Here is a 13,378-nt window from a genome sequence, read left to right as displayed (position 1 = left end):
TGATGCTGAGCTACAAGGTCCATCCATACACACAGACAAAAACGTAAAGACTATTAGCTAGCTGCTTGAGAACTCATGTTCTTCCTGAAGGGTTTGAATCACAGAAAATGAGTGTGATTTCTGAAGCCTTATGGTTTCCATGGAAAATCAGCTGTGAGGAATTAACATGTCTACATAACTAGGGACAATAACATATGCACAGTATGAAAGTTTGGCAGTAATTGCTTGAAAGAATTATGTGAGTATTGGCTTATACTTGTAGTTTACCATTATTTTGATGTGATACCACATTAATTATCAATTAAAAATACACTTGCAGCTGTACACTGAACTTTTGTTAAACACTTGTAAGAATTAGGTGTTTGGTAGAGAGAAATTAATTATTTCCCTGCAGAATTGTTAAAGCAGTTTAAATGGCTAATATGCAATTATAGCATGGAAAAAAATAAATGTTGCTATCATTACCTGTACGGACATGGAAATAATTAGTATTATTATGATTGCTTTCAACTTAGAAATGTTATCCCTGTTCTAACTGCAACTTGGTGCAGGTAAAGTTAAACCTGTTTACTTTCTTTTACTTTCCAGCGATCTGTGTTGCACACATGGGATGTGTGCCAAAGTCATTTCCCAAGTCCTACCTTCAGCCATCTGTCCCTTGCTAATGACTGGACAAAAATCATTATGGCCATTATGCCCCTGAAGAGGGAATCTGAAGTGCATTTACTCCATCAGATGGGCTGCAGTGCCACGTTCCGCTGTTTGCCAGTTTTATGCATTGATTGACCCCGTTGGTGTTAAAAAAAAATAATAAAAAAATGAATAACGTTACATTCAAATGGAAAGGGCTTGCTCTGCACTGTGAGGTGCAATGGTGCAGAAAGTACTTTAGGCAAAGCCTCAAAGCCATTTAGCTATTGGCAAATGAAGTCAGCGTCGTTCTCCAAGATTTGCGATTTTCAGTCATTCTCCTTTTTTTCCTCTGTCGTTCTCTCTCTGTGTCTCTCTCTCTCTCTCTCTCTCTCTCTCTCTCTCTCTCTCTCTCTGTTTTTTTTTCCTTGCTCTCTCTGAGGTCTTATCGACGGAATGCAGCAGGCAAATGGCGAGATTTGCTTTTTACCACTTCCTCTTGGCCTGCTGTCGTATATAGAGCCGCCGTATTACTGCAGTTATACCAAAAGGAAGGGAGCAACTGGGCTTTCTTTTGATTATTTTGGGCAACTTCCTTAATTTCCCAGAATGCTGAGAAGCATTTGTTGAAACACAGTTTAAGAAATTTGAAAAGGTCATGGACAATCCGTTTGTATTTTGTTTTTAGCAATTATGGAAGACCTTTAGTAACAGGGCAACAATCAACCTAATTGGCTAGATTTTTTTAAATCAGCTATTGGAGGTACATCAATCATTGATCAGGTGAAATTGTGAGGAACAGTGCATGAATTGTACATTAAATGAGATCGGAGTTTCATCTAAATCATAATAATAAAGTCAGTGCTATTTAGCAAGCTCATTTGACAGGATTGTGTTTGTTTTGAACAAATGGTTTAAACAAACAAAATGATTAATGTAAAACACGTGAACCTGGAGGACAGTGACCTCTTCCAAAAAGATTATTCAGAGGTTCTCAGCTGTAATGTTGTTTAAAAGTTTAATGGAGGAAACCACTGCACTTTCAAATGTTTAAAAAATAAATAATAATAATAATAATAATAATAATAATAAGAATATCTTAAACTTGCAAGAAGGTCTCCGGAATATTCCTTAGCAGTGCTGGAACAAAACCAACACCAAAACATCATCTCAGCTGTGATGTATGGTAAAGGTAGTATAATTGTGTGAAGAGGCTATGTAGCGTCAGGACCTGGATGGCTTGATGTCATTCCAAGTCCACTTAACAGCAGCCTAAAGTTTCCAGCAATCCAAAAGTTACTAAATGTAAGGACTTGCATACTTTTTCATGATTGTTTAAACCCTTTCTTTAAAAAATATGTGCTCTAAAATACTGTGCGTCGATTGACTTAGATTCTTATAACTTATAAATGAAGATCAGTACATAATAATAATGTCACATTTTAGAGGCCATTCATGTAAAAAAGCAGATAATTCGAAGTGTTCACAAACTGCTTCTCACGACTGTAAATGTGTTCAAGGCAAGCCATGAATGCCTGTAGACTACTGGCTCTGACTTTGTACGGTTTGCTCTTAATCATTGGTTTCAGTGGAAAATCTCCTCTTTTATCCTCTGGCCATAAAATCTAACATTAATTGAGACAACAGATATTTGTGCTCTCTTCAACCATCCTTTCACTTGCAACACAAAAGTTCCCAAGCCACCTTGACAGCCTTAGGGGATAATGCTTCTTTATTTGATACCCCCCCTTTTCAGCTTCTTTCCCATTGTTCATTTGAGCTGTACTAAGAGGGTTGCTCACTCACTGGGTTGAAGAATTGCTTTTTTGTTTGTTCATTTTGGACTCACTGATTTCAGTCAGTGTTTGGTTACATGGTCCATAACGATGTGAAAACAAAGGATTGCAAAAAGAAATATTAACAGCAGAATGGTCTTCATGGTGGCTTTGCTGGGCTGACAATTTAATGCTTGTGTCTTTGTTACCACATTGTTTATGAGAGGCTTATTTTAAACTATGTCATCATGCAGTAAATTTACAATCTAGTTTTATGCAGACTTCTTGCACTTTTCATTTGTGCCTGAGATTGTGCTTCAGGACTGTTACAAACCAATCTCCATTTTGTTTGTAGTAGCAGGCCTTTCCAATATTTATACTGTATTTGAGTGGTGCTGGACCATGTGCAGGAGGAAGTGTTTATACTTTATGATTTACTTTAAAATGAAAGCTAATAGAATACATGAATTGGTCCCCACAAGTTTTTATTACTTTGAACCACATTGGCTTTAATTCCATTTATTGTCTCTTTGAAACATCCTAGCTTAGCCTGATAGAGGAGTTGAAATGGTTAGACCGAATATATACCACAGTGATTACTCTAGGGCATAAAGGGGGTGGTCTGCATTGTCAGTCGTCTCTATTGGCTCAGGGCAGGCACAGGCTGCGAGGATTAACAGCGACCGAGTGCTAATTATTGTGTGATCATCATAAATAAACATTTCACCTTGGGAGATCCCCCCGCACTGAGACTATGGACCAGCTCACTGATTTCTGATAGCGAATGGGCTCTACCTAGTGTGTCAGATGCTTCACTATTTATATTTACCTCATTACAAGAAATTGCCATTTGCTAAAGGAATCAGAGGCTGGCAGTAGAAGGCATACAGAGTGTTTGCACTCAGGCTTAGGTTGTGGAGTGACAGTGGGGCCATGGGAGAGGGATAATGCAGCCGGTTGGCATGTCTGTTCAGAGCGTTGTCACTTCACAGAAACAAGGATAGGTATGACAGCCTCTTAGAGGAATGGCTTCTTAGTCCTGCCGCTAGTAGTAGCATCGATGGCAGGTGCGGCCGAAGCCATCTATCTCAGGTGTACAGGTACCAGAGGCCTTCGTGAGAATGCTTTCGGCGCTGTCGGTGGAAACCTGCTTTTATCACACCAGGCTTTTTGTTTTTTGAAAGTGTTGCACATAATCGGCTCACTTCGTCAAATTCTCCTGAAGACTGCAAGTTAGCGCCTTGAAAAGCATCAGCTGTAAACAGCTGCATCCCGCCGTCACTGTTTTGAATTAGCTCTGGCACACTCTAATCCCTCTAAAGCTTTCTGCTGGCTCCCCACACATTTCTGCACCCCCTCTCCTGCTTCCACACTCTCAAGACAAGCCTCCCCCTGCTCTCCCTTGTCACTGGTGCAAAACACTTTGAAGCACTTGAGCGTGGGTACGAGATAATAATCCTCCTAAAATCCTGACAGCAAAGCTGACACGATGTCGGTGGGGGCCTTCTTTCTGGAAATTTCCTAACCAGCTCAGGAAGACTTCACCTGGACTGAGAGGAGAGGAGCAGTGGCAGCTTTAGCTCTTGCTGGCCTGGGGCTTGCTTGCCGACTCCAGCAAATCACAATTTTATTTACTTCAAAGCTTTAGGGGGAAACGAATCACATTTTAATTGTATTTTTTCTTCCAAGTTGATTATTAATTTCTCCTGCGTGGCAGGCCGAATGCATGCTCATGTCAGGGCCTACAGGGCTGTAATACCTCACTTGCTCTTGGTCTACAAGGCCAGTGCTAGATGGCAAGGAGGTTAGCCAAGCTGTAGCAGTAAAATTATAAATACTGCTATTGTGTGTGTAGAAAATCAAATTTGTGCAGTTCAGTCATATATATATATATATATATATATATATATATGAACTGCACAAATTAATAGATAAACAGTGATTACCTTTACTTATGGCTAGTAAATGGTAAGTGGCAGCATCTGCTGAGATAAGTGCTGAGATCTGCCTTTAAGGCCAAAATAGCAGTAATATACTTTTAGACAAGCAGTTAAAAAGTATATTACTGCTATCTTGGCCTAAAAGGCAGGTCTCAGCACTTATCTCAGCAGATGCTGCCGCTTACCATTTGCTAGCCATAAGTAAAGGTAATAACTGATGATGGCCAGTCTCTTACCATGCCTTGAGTAGAAAGAGGCAAAAGCAAGAGTGTTAACTGGTTTGTAGTACTTAGTATTTGACCTTTGATTGGAAGGAGTCTTTGGTAGATGGTGCAGTGCATGTGCTACAGAATGCATGCTCTACTTTGTAGAGAAGAGATTTTAAATGGACATCTAGTAAATATTGCTGTGCCTAGATTTTGACTTCAGCTTGGCTCATCACTCCCTGGCCCTCAAAGAAGCTCAAAGACCTTTTTGGAGTGAAGCACATAGTGGTACATAGTTCGGATTGAGTCATTGATTGGATAGGACCACGGTAGCTGTATTTGAAATATGACCGGTGGGGGAAGAGAGTGTTAAACCACAGTAGAACCAAGGCATACCAGGTGCCAGCTGGATGATTATAGTTGGCAGATCCATTAATGCTGCGTTTCAGCAAGAACGGCTGGTCGGAGCTGATGCATTCAGGAACGTGTGAGGAGTTTCCGTTTTGCTAACCTCTGTCCGTCCCCAGTGTGCTTACATTTAGAGCCACTTGTTTGCTGAGTTTAACCACACTTTTCCATTGTCCACTGCTTGAATAGCAAACATGATGAGGTCTGAAACTGATTGTTTTGAAGATGAGATGGAAAATAAAGTATGGTGTGTAATAAGGCTTAGCAAACCTCCCAGAGCCCTATTTAACTCCAAAAATGTTCACCCAGACTTTTATGTTACTGTCTTTACATTCAGCTGGTACCATTTGCTCTATGTTTTCAGTTAAACAGGAAACATTTCTGAAGAGCCATAAGCTGCCTGGTGGTGTTGGAGATCTGTGGGTGTTAAGGATTAATTTTGTGTTACAATATTATATGAATACCCAGTGGTGAAAACCATCTGAAACAATCCAGTCACGAAAGGATAAAGAGATTCAGGACCAGTATCTATAGTCTCATCATACAGCTTCACACTTATTATTATTATTATTATTATTATTATTATTATTATTGTTGTTGTTGTTATTGTTATTATTGTGATTGTGCCCATTGTACATACCACGATCTTTTTGAACCATCCAGGTGAAATAGTTCTTGTAAATAAGACCATGGAGGGGAATTAGTTTCTGACGTATTTGTATCTTCTGGAAGACATGCTGATTCGTCACTATTGCTTTCTTTCAATTCCTTGAATTATCCATCGCATCTGCTTCTTCTCTTTTCATCTTTTTCTCATGTGCTCCTATTCTGGTTTTACATCCAGTAAGATTTCAGGTTGCTAACAAGTTGGATGCTTAATAAGGTGCCGGAATAGAAGTTGCTTGATTTAAAAGAAAGAAATAATATTAGTAACAAGTGTGTTTTGAAAATGTAGAGTAGAAAGTATGTATTTTTCTTTTGAAATGTCTGGAGTAAATGTAAAATGTATTAAGTGACAAAAAGTAAAGCACAGATACTTTAAAAACTTACTTAAGTACAGTAATGAAGTACATATATTTTATTACTTCCCACCCATGTGTAATTGTGTTTTTGAAGATTCGGTGACCCCAAGATACTCCTAACTTGGCACATCTCCAACCATGGTGATTGAGAAATGTTTAACTTCCTCACTGTGCCTGGAGGTAAAAACACATACATCTTTTTTCCAGGCAAGTTCTCTACAGCTCTGGCAGTTGTAAACTTCTGAATTACTGCAGTGGATATGAGCATTTTCAAAAATTAGGCCTCTTGTGTTACCTCTTAGAGCCCAGTGAAACAAGAAGTCATGGATGACTGCTTAAGAGTTCCTGAAAAACGCAAGGTGGACTTGTGAAATTTCTAGGGGTGCAAAGAACTGACACGTAATTTAGATTTTTTTTCTTTTTTTACACTAAGGTAAATTAAACATTAGATTTCTCTCATATTTTCAGTGTGAGAATTGGCTACTTAACCAAAAAGACATTCTTGACCTGTTTTTTCCCCATCTTTAACAAGGGTGCCAATAATTATACCACTGACGGTAGAAGTGAATTCACAAAACAGTGGTGATCATAGAGGGTTTTTTGTGCCTGATTATACCACAGTTAATTCTGACCTTGCAAAATGATTGGCTGAGAGGCCAGTATCTATATGTGCCAATTATTTCCTCATATTATTATTTAATGACTGCTTTTTTAATATCTCACAAACTTTCACTGCACCTTATTCACCTGTTACCTAGCAACAGCTAGCAGTATACAGTGTTTAATGGAACTATTGTCTTAGTGGAATATGAACGTACTTGTTAATTTTTGTGTTATCATTCTCTCAAAGGCTAATAATAAATTTCAATAAAGAAACTTTTATATACTCCAATAATTCACTCAGTTCACACTGCTCACCAGTGCCAGTATCTCAGGGTATAGCACTCCTTCTCATGTGTTTTTTGCATAAATGTGTTTCTGAACTGTAGACATCTTAGGCTTATGCCTCTTTTCATCTCACCCCCAAATAGCCATCCCAGCAGTTTCCCAGATATCAGAGGTCTGCCGTAACTTCATTAAAACCATTAACATTTAAAGTGCAGTTCTCTTAATGGTATCCAGAGTAAAGAGTCAAATGGAATGCTTTCTGTACTGCTGGGCCCAGATTAGTGCAAAGGAGAAAGTATGAGAGAGATGGCAAGGACAAGAAGGAAACAGGCTGTAATGGCAGAGATCAGATTGTGAAATGTAAAAATAACTTATTCTCAAATCTCCCTGCTTGTGCTCTATGAACAGAAAAGGATTCCATGTAGTGCTATTAATGCTACCACTGTTTGTCTGCTTTGCATTTTCCATGTATTTTTATTTTTATTATTATTATGGTTATTATTATTATTATCATTAAAGGGATAACTGTAGCGTGTGGTCAGTTACCATGGATATTAATTTTTTTTTATTACATATAGAGCAATTTTTGTTTTCCTGTGCTTCAAAAAGAAAACCTGTTGAGTCAAACCTCACTCATAATATAATGTATAAGCTATTGGGCAGAGGGTGAATTCTGTGAATAAATCTTTGAAATATGTGACTGTATAACATGAATTATATAAAACTTGTGCTTTAACAATAGAGGTCTTTGAAAAAAACAGGCATGAGAGAATAACTTTTTAAAAACTGTTCTTATGTAGATTTATCCAACTTTCAGACAGTGGAGCAACTCAGTAAACAAGTGATTCTGCTTTCTTTAAGATTGCTGTGCAGTAAAGCTAGCATCCCCCTTCTCTCTCTCTCTTTCTCTCAAACAAACAAACAAACAAAACGAAATAATGACTGTTGGGGCACACTTTTTAAATATGAAAATGAAGTCATTAAAGGTAAATTAGTCCTCTCTAGCCCTCACTTCTTTTCCCAAAATGGCAGTTATCCATCAAGTTTCTTGTCCATTATTGATGGTATCTGATTACACTATCCCCCAGGGCTAATACACAATATACTTTTCTGAGCAGATTGTTGATATTTTCCGTACTCAAAGAACACTGACCAACTACATGTCATTATAAAGAGAGCATAATTAGTTCTGCAGAATGTGAAATGCAGAATAAAAATTGCATCCAGAGTTTTTAATGGCAGTTTTTAAATGTGGCACCACTAGTGCATTTGTGTCTGTGTCAAAATATCATGATACATATAGAAAATAGAAAATATTTGTAAGTATTGCGATATGATATTTTTGCCATATTGCCCACCACTACATTGTGAGATGTATCTTATTGTGAACCTGCTGCCAGTCCCCAGCCCTTATCCATCTGTGTGATCATTCAAGAGCCTGTGAAAACTCCACCTGCACACTTTGGTGGGAAATTAAAATTAGTCCCATCTCTAAAAGAACAAATATTCAAATTTCAAATCAATACAGCTTAATTTACAAATGCCTTTGACTGAAGAATTTATGAAGGAGATCTATTAAAATGTGTGTTTTGCATAAACCTTTACTGATGTAATTTTTCTTAGCATCCTTGCTGAACTGGATCGCTTTTCAGTTTCAGTTTAAATGTTTTTGGGCATATTTTTGGAGTGTTGATTCTCTATTGGAAAGATTTGGCTAGTAGCGGGAAAAAAAGGCAGAAAAACTGCCTTGTGTTCTTGCTGTGTGCAGTCGTAATGCCCTACTTTAAGTAGTACTCTCAAAGCAACACTTGTTGTGGGGAGTAGAGAACTAGGGCATCTAAAAACTTCTTGCTTCTTTTCATACTGTTTGTTAATCATTTCTGTATTCATTTTTTGTTTTGTGTGTGTGTGTGTGTGTGTGTGTGTGTGTGTGTGTTTTAGAACCTAGATCACTTCAAAACATCTGTTGAACAGTTCCATGCTGCTGCCAACAGGAGTGAGGCTAACATAAAGTAAGTAGTTTTACTGTAAGCTTACTGTGTTTGCCGTGAAGTTGACTTCTAAAATTTTGCAATTTCGTTGAGTTCTGTTGTCTGTAAAGCACAATATCTTATTAATATCATATCACTTATTAAGACAAATTGAGTAATATGATTAGTTGCAAAAACATTTTTGCTTAAAGAGCTTCACAGTAGATTAGGTGTAGAAATGTGTTGCACTGACTACAGAGGTAACAACAAAAGAATTTCCTGAATGGGAGCCACATGATCTTGGCTGCTTGTCAGCATTCAGAATCAGACATATAGCAAGTTGAAGATCATTGCTAAGAATTTTTTTTTTGCCTTTACAAAATGCCAACTGAAGAGGCAAAGTAATAAACGTTTGTCTTGCATGTTTTGATTGTTTGACACAAGAAGACTAGACATCCATATTTGACCATGATGAAATACTTCTGTCTTCTCTGAAAAACGTCTGTGGTTCTAGTGTTCTGGCTCTTGTATGGTTTGAGAAAGTTAAGTAAGAAATGTTAAGGAGCAAAAAAAGAAAAACAGTTTTCTGTCATAGGAATGGAAAGGGACTACCATATGATTACCACTAAAATTGCCACTGATATTATTTGCAAAGTATGTGTACCTAATACTCTAAGCTTTGGTCTTTGAAACAGACACAGTATGTAATTGAAGTTAGGGTCAGAGCTGAGTTTGTTTTATTGTTTTCATATCAACTCTTGTTTCTGTGGACATGAGGTGCCCTAGCTTCTCAATACACATAGAATGAAAATAAATTAGGAAATAAATGCTTCTTGGAGTTTGCATCAAACCAAGAAGGAAGATTTGAGATACAATTTCTATTTCTACAAAAATGGCAGCAAGAAAGGCACTGAATATGGATTATTCTCTGAGGTTTACCTCTTGACTTGGTCCCTCCGGGAACATTGACTGTGCAGTGTCAGCTTTCTCTCACCTGTCTGTGTCTGTAGCCAGTTGGAAAACTGCTGGAGATTAAACTGCTGTTGAAATTCATTTTCCCTGTGAGGGGCACAAAGGTTCTTTAACAGGTTCATTTAACAGGTTCCTTTGCTCTAGGCAGAAGTGATATCTGTTAATAATGCTGATTGTTTGTGGCTCTCTCGTTGCTCCACATTTACTTCAGCGCACCTCTGAGTCTTTTATCTCTCTCTTTTTCTGCTTACCTCTGTCCCCAGAATACTCTTGTACTTTCTTCTAAAGTTTATGACATGGAAGACATTGGATACCATTAAAACACTTTCATACACCAATTATGTTTAGAGAGAAGTCATTTTTACCTATGATCTTATTCTTGAACTGATTATATTTCACTCTCTTGTGCCAATGTCACTATCACAATAGGTACTTAATTAGCAAGTCAGTAATTAATCTGTTCTTAATAATTCATGTCCCAATGTACAAAGATACAAAGATGGCTTTGAGGGGTTGCTATTGTTTGCAACCCTGCTGTCTCTTATTTACACTGACAGGCAAAAGGACTCACAAAGCCAAAAAATAGTACGCAATCTTGAAGCCATGCTGGCAGTAATTCAGGCTGCACTGCTTTGTAACTTTTGTCTGTGCAAGCAGACCTGTTGGTGGTGCTAATCTAATCCCAGCATACAGTGTGCTAGTCAGTGTGCAAGGGAAGTGATGTAGTCATTCATGCTAATCTGGCGTCTGCTAATCTTTCAAGCACTTTGCTGACTGTGGAGAATCAGGTAGTAGCATACATGGAAAACCAAATCAACAAGGCAATGTGCTTTCATATTGTAATGACAGATATAGGCGATTTATACACATAGATGTCTGTCCATTAGCCTGCATGACTTTTAGGGATGTGCACAGGCACTTGAGTACTCAGTTAACCATTCAACGTGCCAGTATTCCAGTACTGAATTCACTATTTGTGCATTCATTGCATTTTATCACAGAAAGAGAAAATTAATATCAATTAAGTGAAACGGTAATTTTAAGGTTTAACTTTTGTATTTTATAGTTCTGTTTTGCTCTTACTTGCGAGTAGATGCTGTGTTATACTCTGAAATGCATGTGTCTTAATCTGGGTGTGTTGCCAAGGACTCATTGTTAAAGATGTGAAAGAGAAGGTAGAGATAGTATGTGGCTTTTATCGCCTTTTAAGGCTAGGCTGATGCTTTAAACAGTTAAAGGGGAATTCCACTGATTTTTCAAAGTTACTAAAATTTTTTTTTTTTTTTTATAATTTTTTACATTTAATCATTTGGGATGTAAACAAAGTCAAAGTCAGACAAAGATTAGATCTAATGTAAAACAATGTCAATGACTTCTGGTTCCTATCACCACTGCTGTGAACATTTCTGATTGGTAAGTTTTTCTCGAAAGGAACATTTCACATCAAACCACTCTAAATGACTTCATCTTTACATCTTAACTATTTAATTTTGCAGAAATTTAAAATACATTTCTCTGACAAATTAAATGTGTTGGAACATCAGCATCCAGTAGCATGCATCTTTTGTGCTACATGCCAGGAAGCTGTGCCTAATGCAGAGCTAATACAAAATCCTGAAAATATTAGGCTAATTGTTTTTAGATACTGCTCCTGAACGTTCTACTGTAGAAATATGGTGCTTATTTTATTTTAGTACTTTGATTGCATAATTGCAATCTAACCTATATTTTTCAATCTAAAATATAATTTATAATTTATTATTTATAATTTCAGAATTTTAATCTAAAATATAACCTTTTTTGAGATTTTAAAATGATAGTTTTTTTTTTTGAGTCTACATCTCATTTCTTAGAGATTTAGAGTCTTTGTGTATGGAATATGTACTTGGCGTCTGCCAAAATTATTATTTTTTACCATTAGACATTTGCAACAGACGGACAACAACAGAATAAATTAAATCTTTTAATTTAATTTAACTCTGCAGACTGTTAAGTCCTGTGGACTTGAAATTTCTGCACTGGCTTAGGTACAGTATTTTCCAGCCAGCCAGTCCACTTGTTGGTAATTGTATTTATGGTGTGCCGCATTCAGAGACTTAGCTGGCAGTGTTGCTCTTATACCTGCTCACTGCTGATGTTTTAATCCCCCCTTTTAATCCCTGAGGGCTACGGCAGCCTCAAGACCCCCGAGTCATGGAGCATGACGAGGCCGGTGGCTAATCTCTCCCTGTCCGGTTCAGCTCAAGTGGCTCAGGCTGCCTCTGCTGCCTGCATCTTTGCCACATGGAGCTTTGATACAGCACTGTTCCCACCACTGCCACCCCCTCCTCCAGCACAGGGCAAAGGGAGAGCTCCAGTATATCTGATAGTTTCAGATTCAAAGTGCCTGCAGGAAGAGAGTTGAAGTTTGACTAGAAGAGGAATTGCTGTACTTGAACAGGGCTGCAGGGGCAGTGAGTCATAGGCAAAGATCCTTAGGAACAGCTAGAGGTTCAAATAATACACTTAGGTTGTGGTAAAGATGGCTCACAGACTACTCGACAGCTGTTTACCTCCGAGTTTGACCATGATGAATAGTTCTGTCTTATCTGAAGATGTATGAGAGGTTATCAGTTTGCTAGAACTGAGCCTGTACTGCAGTGGGAGGCACTTGCGATAGCTTAGCCTAGCAGGCTACAGCTTAAAGCACTAACAGAACAGGTCTGATTTCGGCTTTCTGTCACTCCAACACCTATCGGTCAACTTTACTCTCGTTTTTATCATCTGTACTTGTGACAACAGAGCAGTTACTCGAATCGAACCTGCATAGTGGTGTTTGGATCTCTTAAGCTAAGTTAGCTAGGAGAGACGTGCCGGCTAGCATTAGCTTAGCTAGGAGTCTCCAGCTTCCGACACCAGAGAAGAGGTTCATTTCAGCTTTCTGTTCTTCTAACATCAGCCACTCGGCTTCGCTTCCTCAGATTTGAGTCATTATCATCCAAATTTGTGTCAGTAAAGTTTTTTTAGTCGGAATCAAATCTGTTCTGTGGTGACCAGCGCTGACAGCATGCTAGCTAAGTTAGCGCTAACCAGCTACTCTCTCCTAGCTGGTTAGACAGCGCCGTTTAACATTTAGAAATTGGTTTTGGATTGAAGCTTTAAAGTTTATTGAATGTTAGATTCAAAATTGTGCGCTGCTTTCATTAATTTGAGCAAACTGAATTTATTTGAATGCTTCTGGGTTGGAAATAGCGCGGCAGGATGCTGTGGCACAATACCTATATAAAGATGGAAAAAATCAGCGAACAGCTACGTTATTACATCATCCCACCGAGCGGTTCTGTGGCCCTGAGTACGGTTAGCTAACCATGCAAAAAAAAAACGGCCTGAGCGGTTTTAAGCGTTACGCATTGAACCGTGTCCGCGTGGAAACGCCACTGTAACGGTTACCCTCCGTGCTCAGAACCGTTCGGCCCTGCAGTGGAAAAGAGGCCAAAGATCTCCACTCATAGAGCACAACCTTCGACGATGTATATCCAGTGTTTAGTGAAAAGAGCGTTTGGCAAACTCACAAAAGGTTGACTGTTT

General features: G+C 38.3%; 1 protein-coding gene across 2 annotated transcripts in view; it reads left to right on the top strand.

The window, feature by feature from the left end:
- Positions 1-13,378, top strand: part of chchd6a (coiled-coil-helix-coiled-coil-helix domain containing 6a) — a 121,505-nt gene that overhangs the window by 33,254 nt on the left and 74,873 nt on the right. For both annotated transcript variants that reach the window (XM_036590613.1, XM_036590614.1), the window contains exon 6: positions 8,811-8,881. In XM_036590613.1, coding sequence (XP_036446506.1) covers positions 8,811-8,881 — 71 coding nt within the window. The remainder of the gene's footprint in view (positions 1-8,810; positions 8,882-13,378) is intronic.

The sequence above is a fragment of the Colossoma macropomum genome, unplaced genomic scaffold (genome assembly GCF_904425465.1).
Source record: "Colossoma macropomum unplaced genomic scaffold, Colossoma_macropomum, whole genome shotgun sequence".
In the NCBI taxonomy this organism is placed as follows: domain Eukaryota; kingdom Metazoa; phylum Chordata; class Actinopteri; order Characiformes; family Serrasalmidae; genus Colossoma; species Colossoma macropomum.
This window is presented reverse-complemented; position numbering and strand designations above follow the sequence as displayed.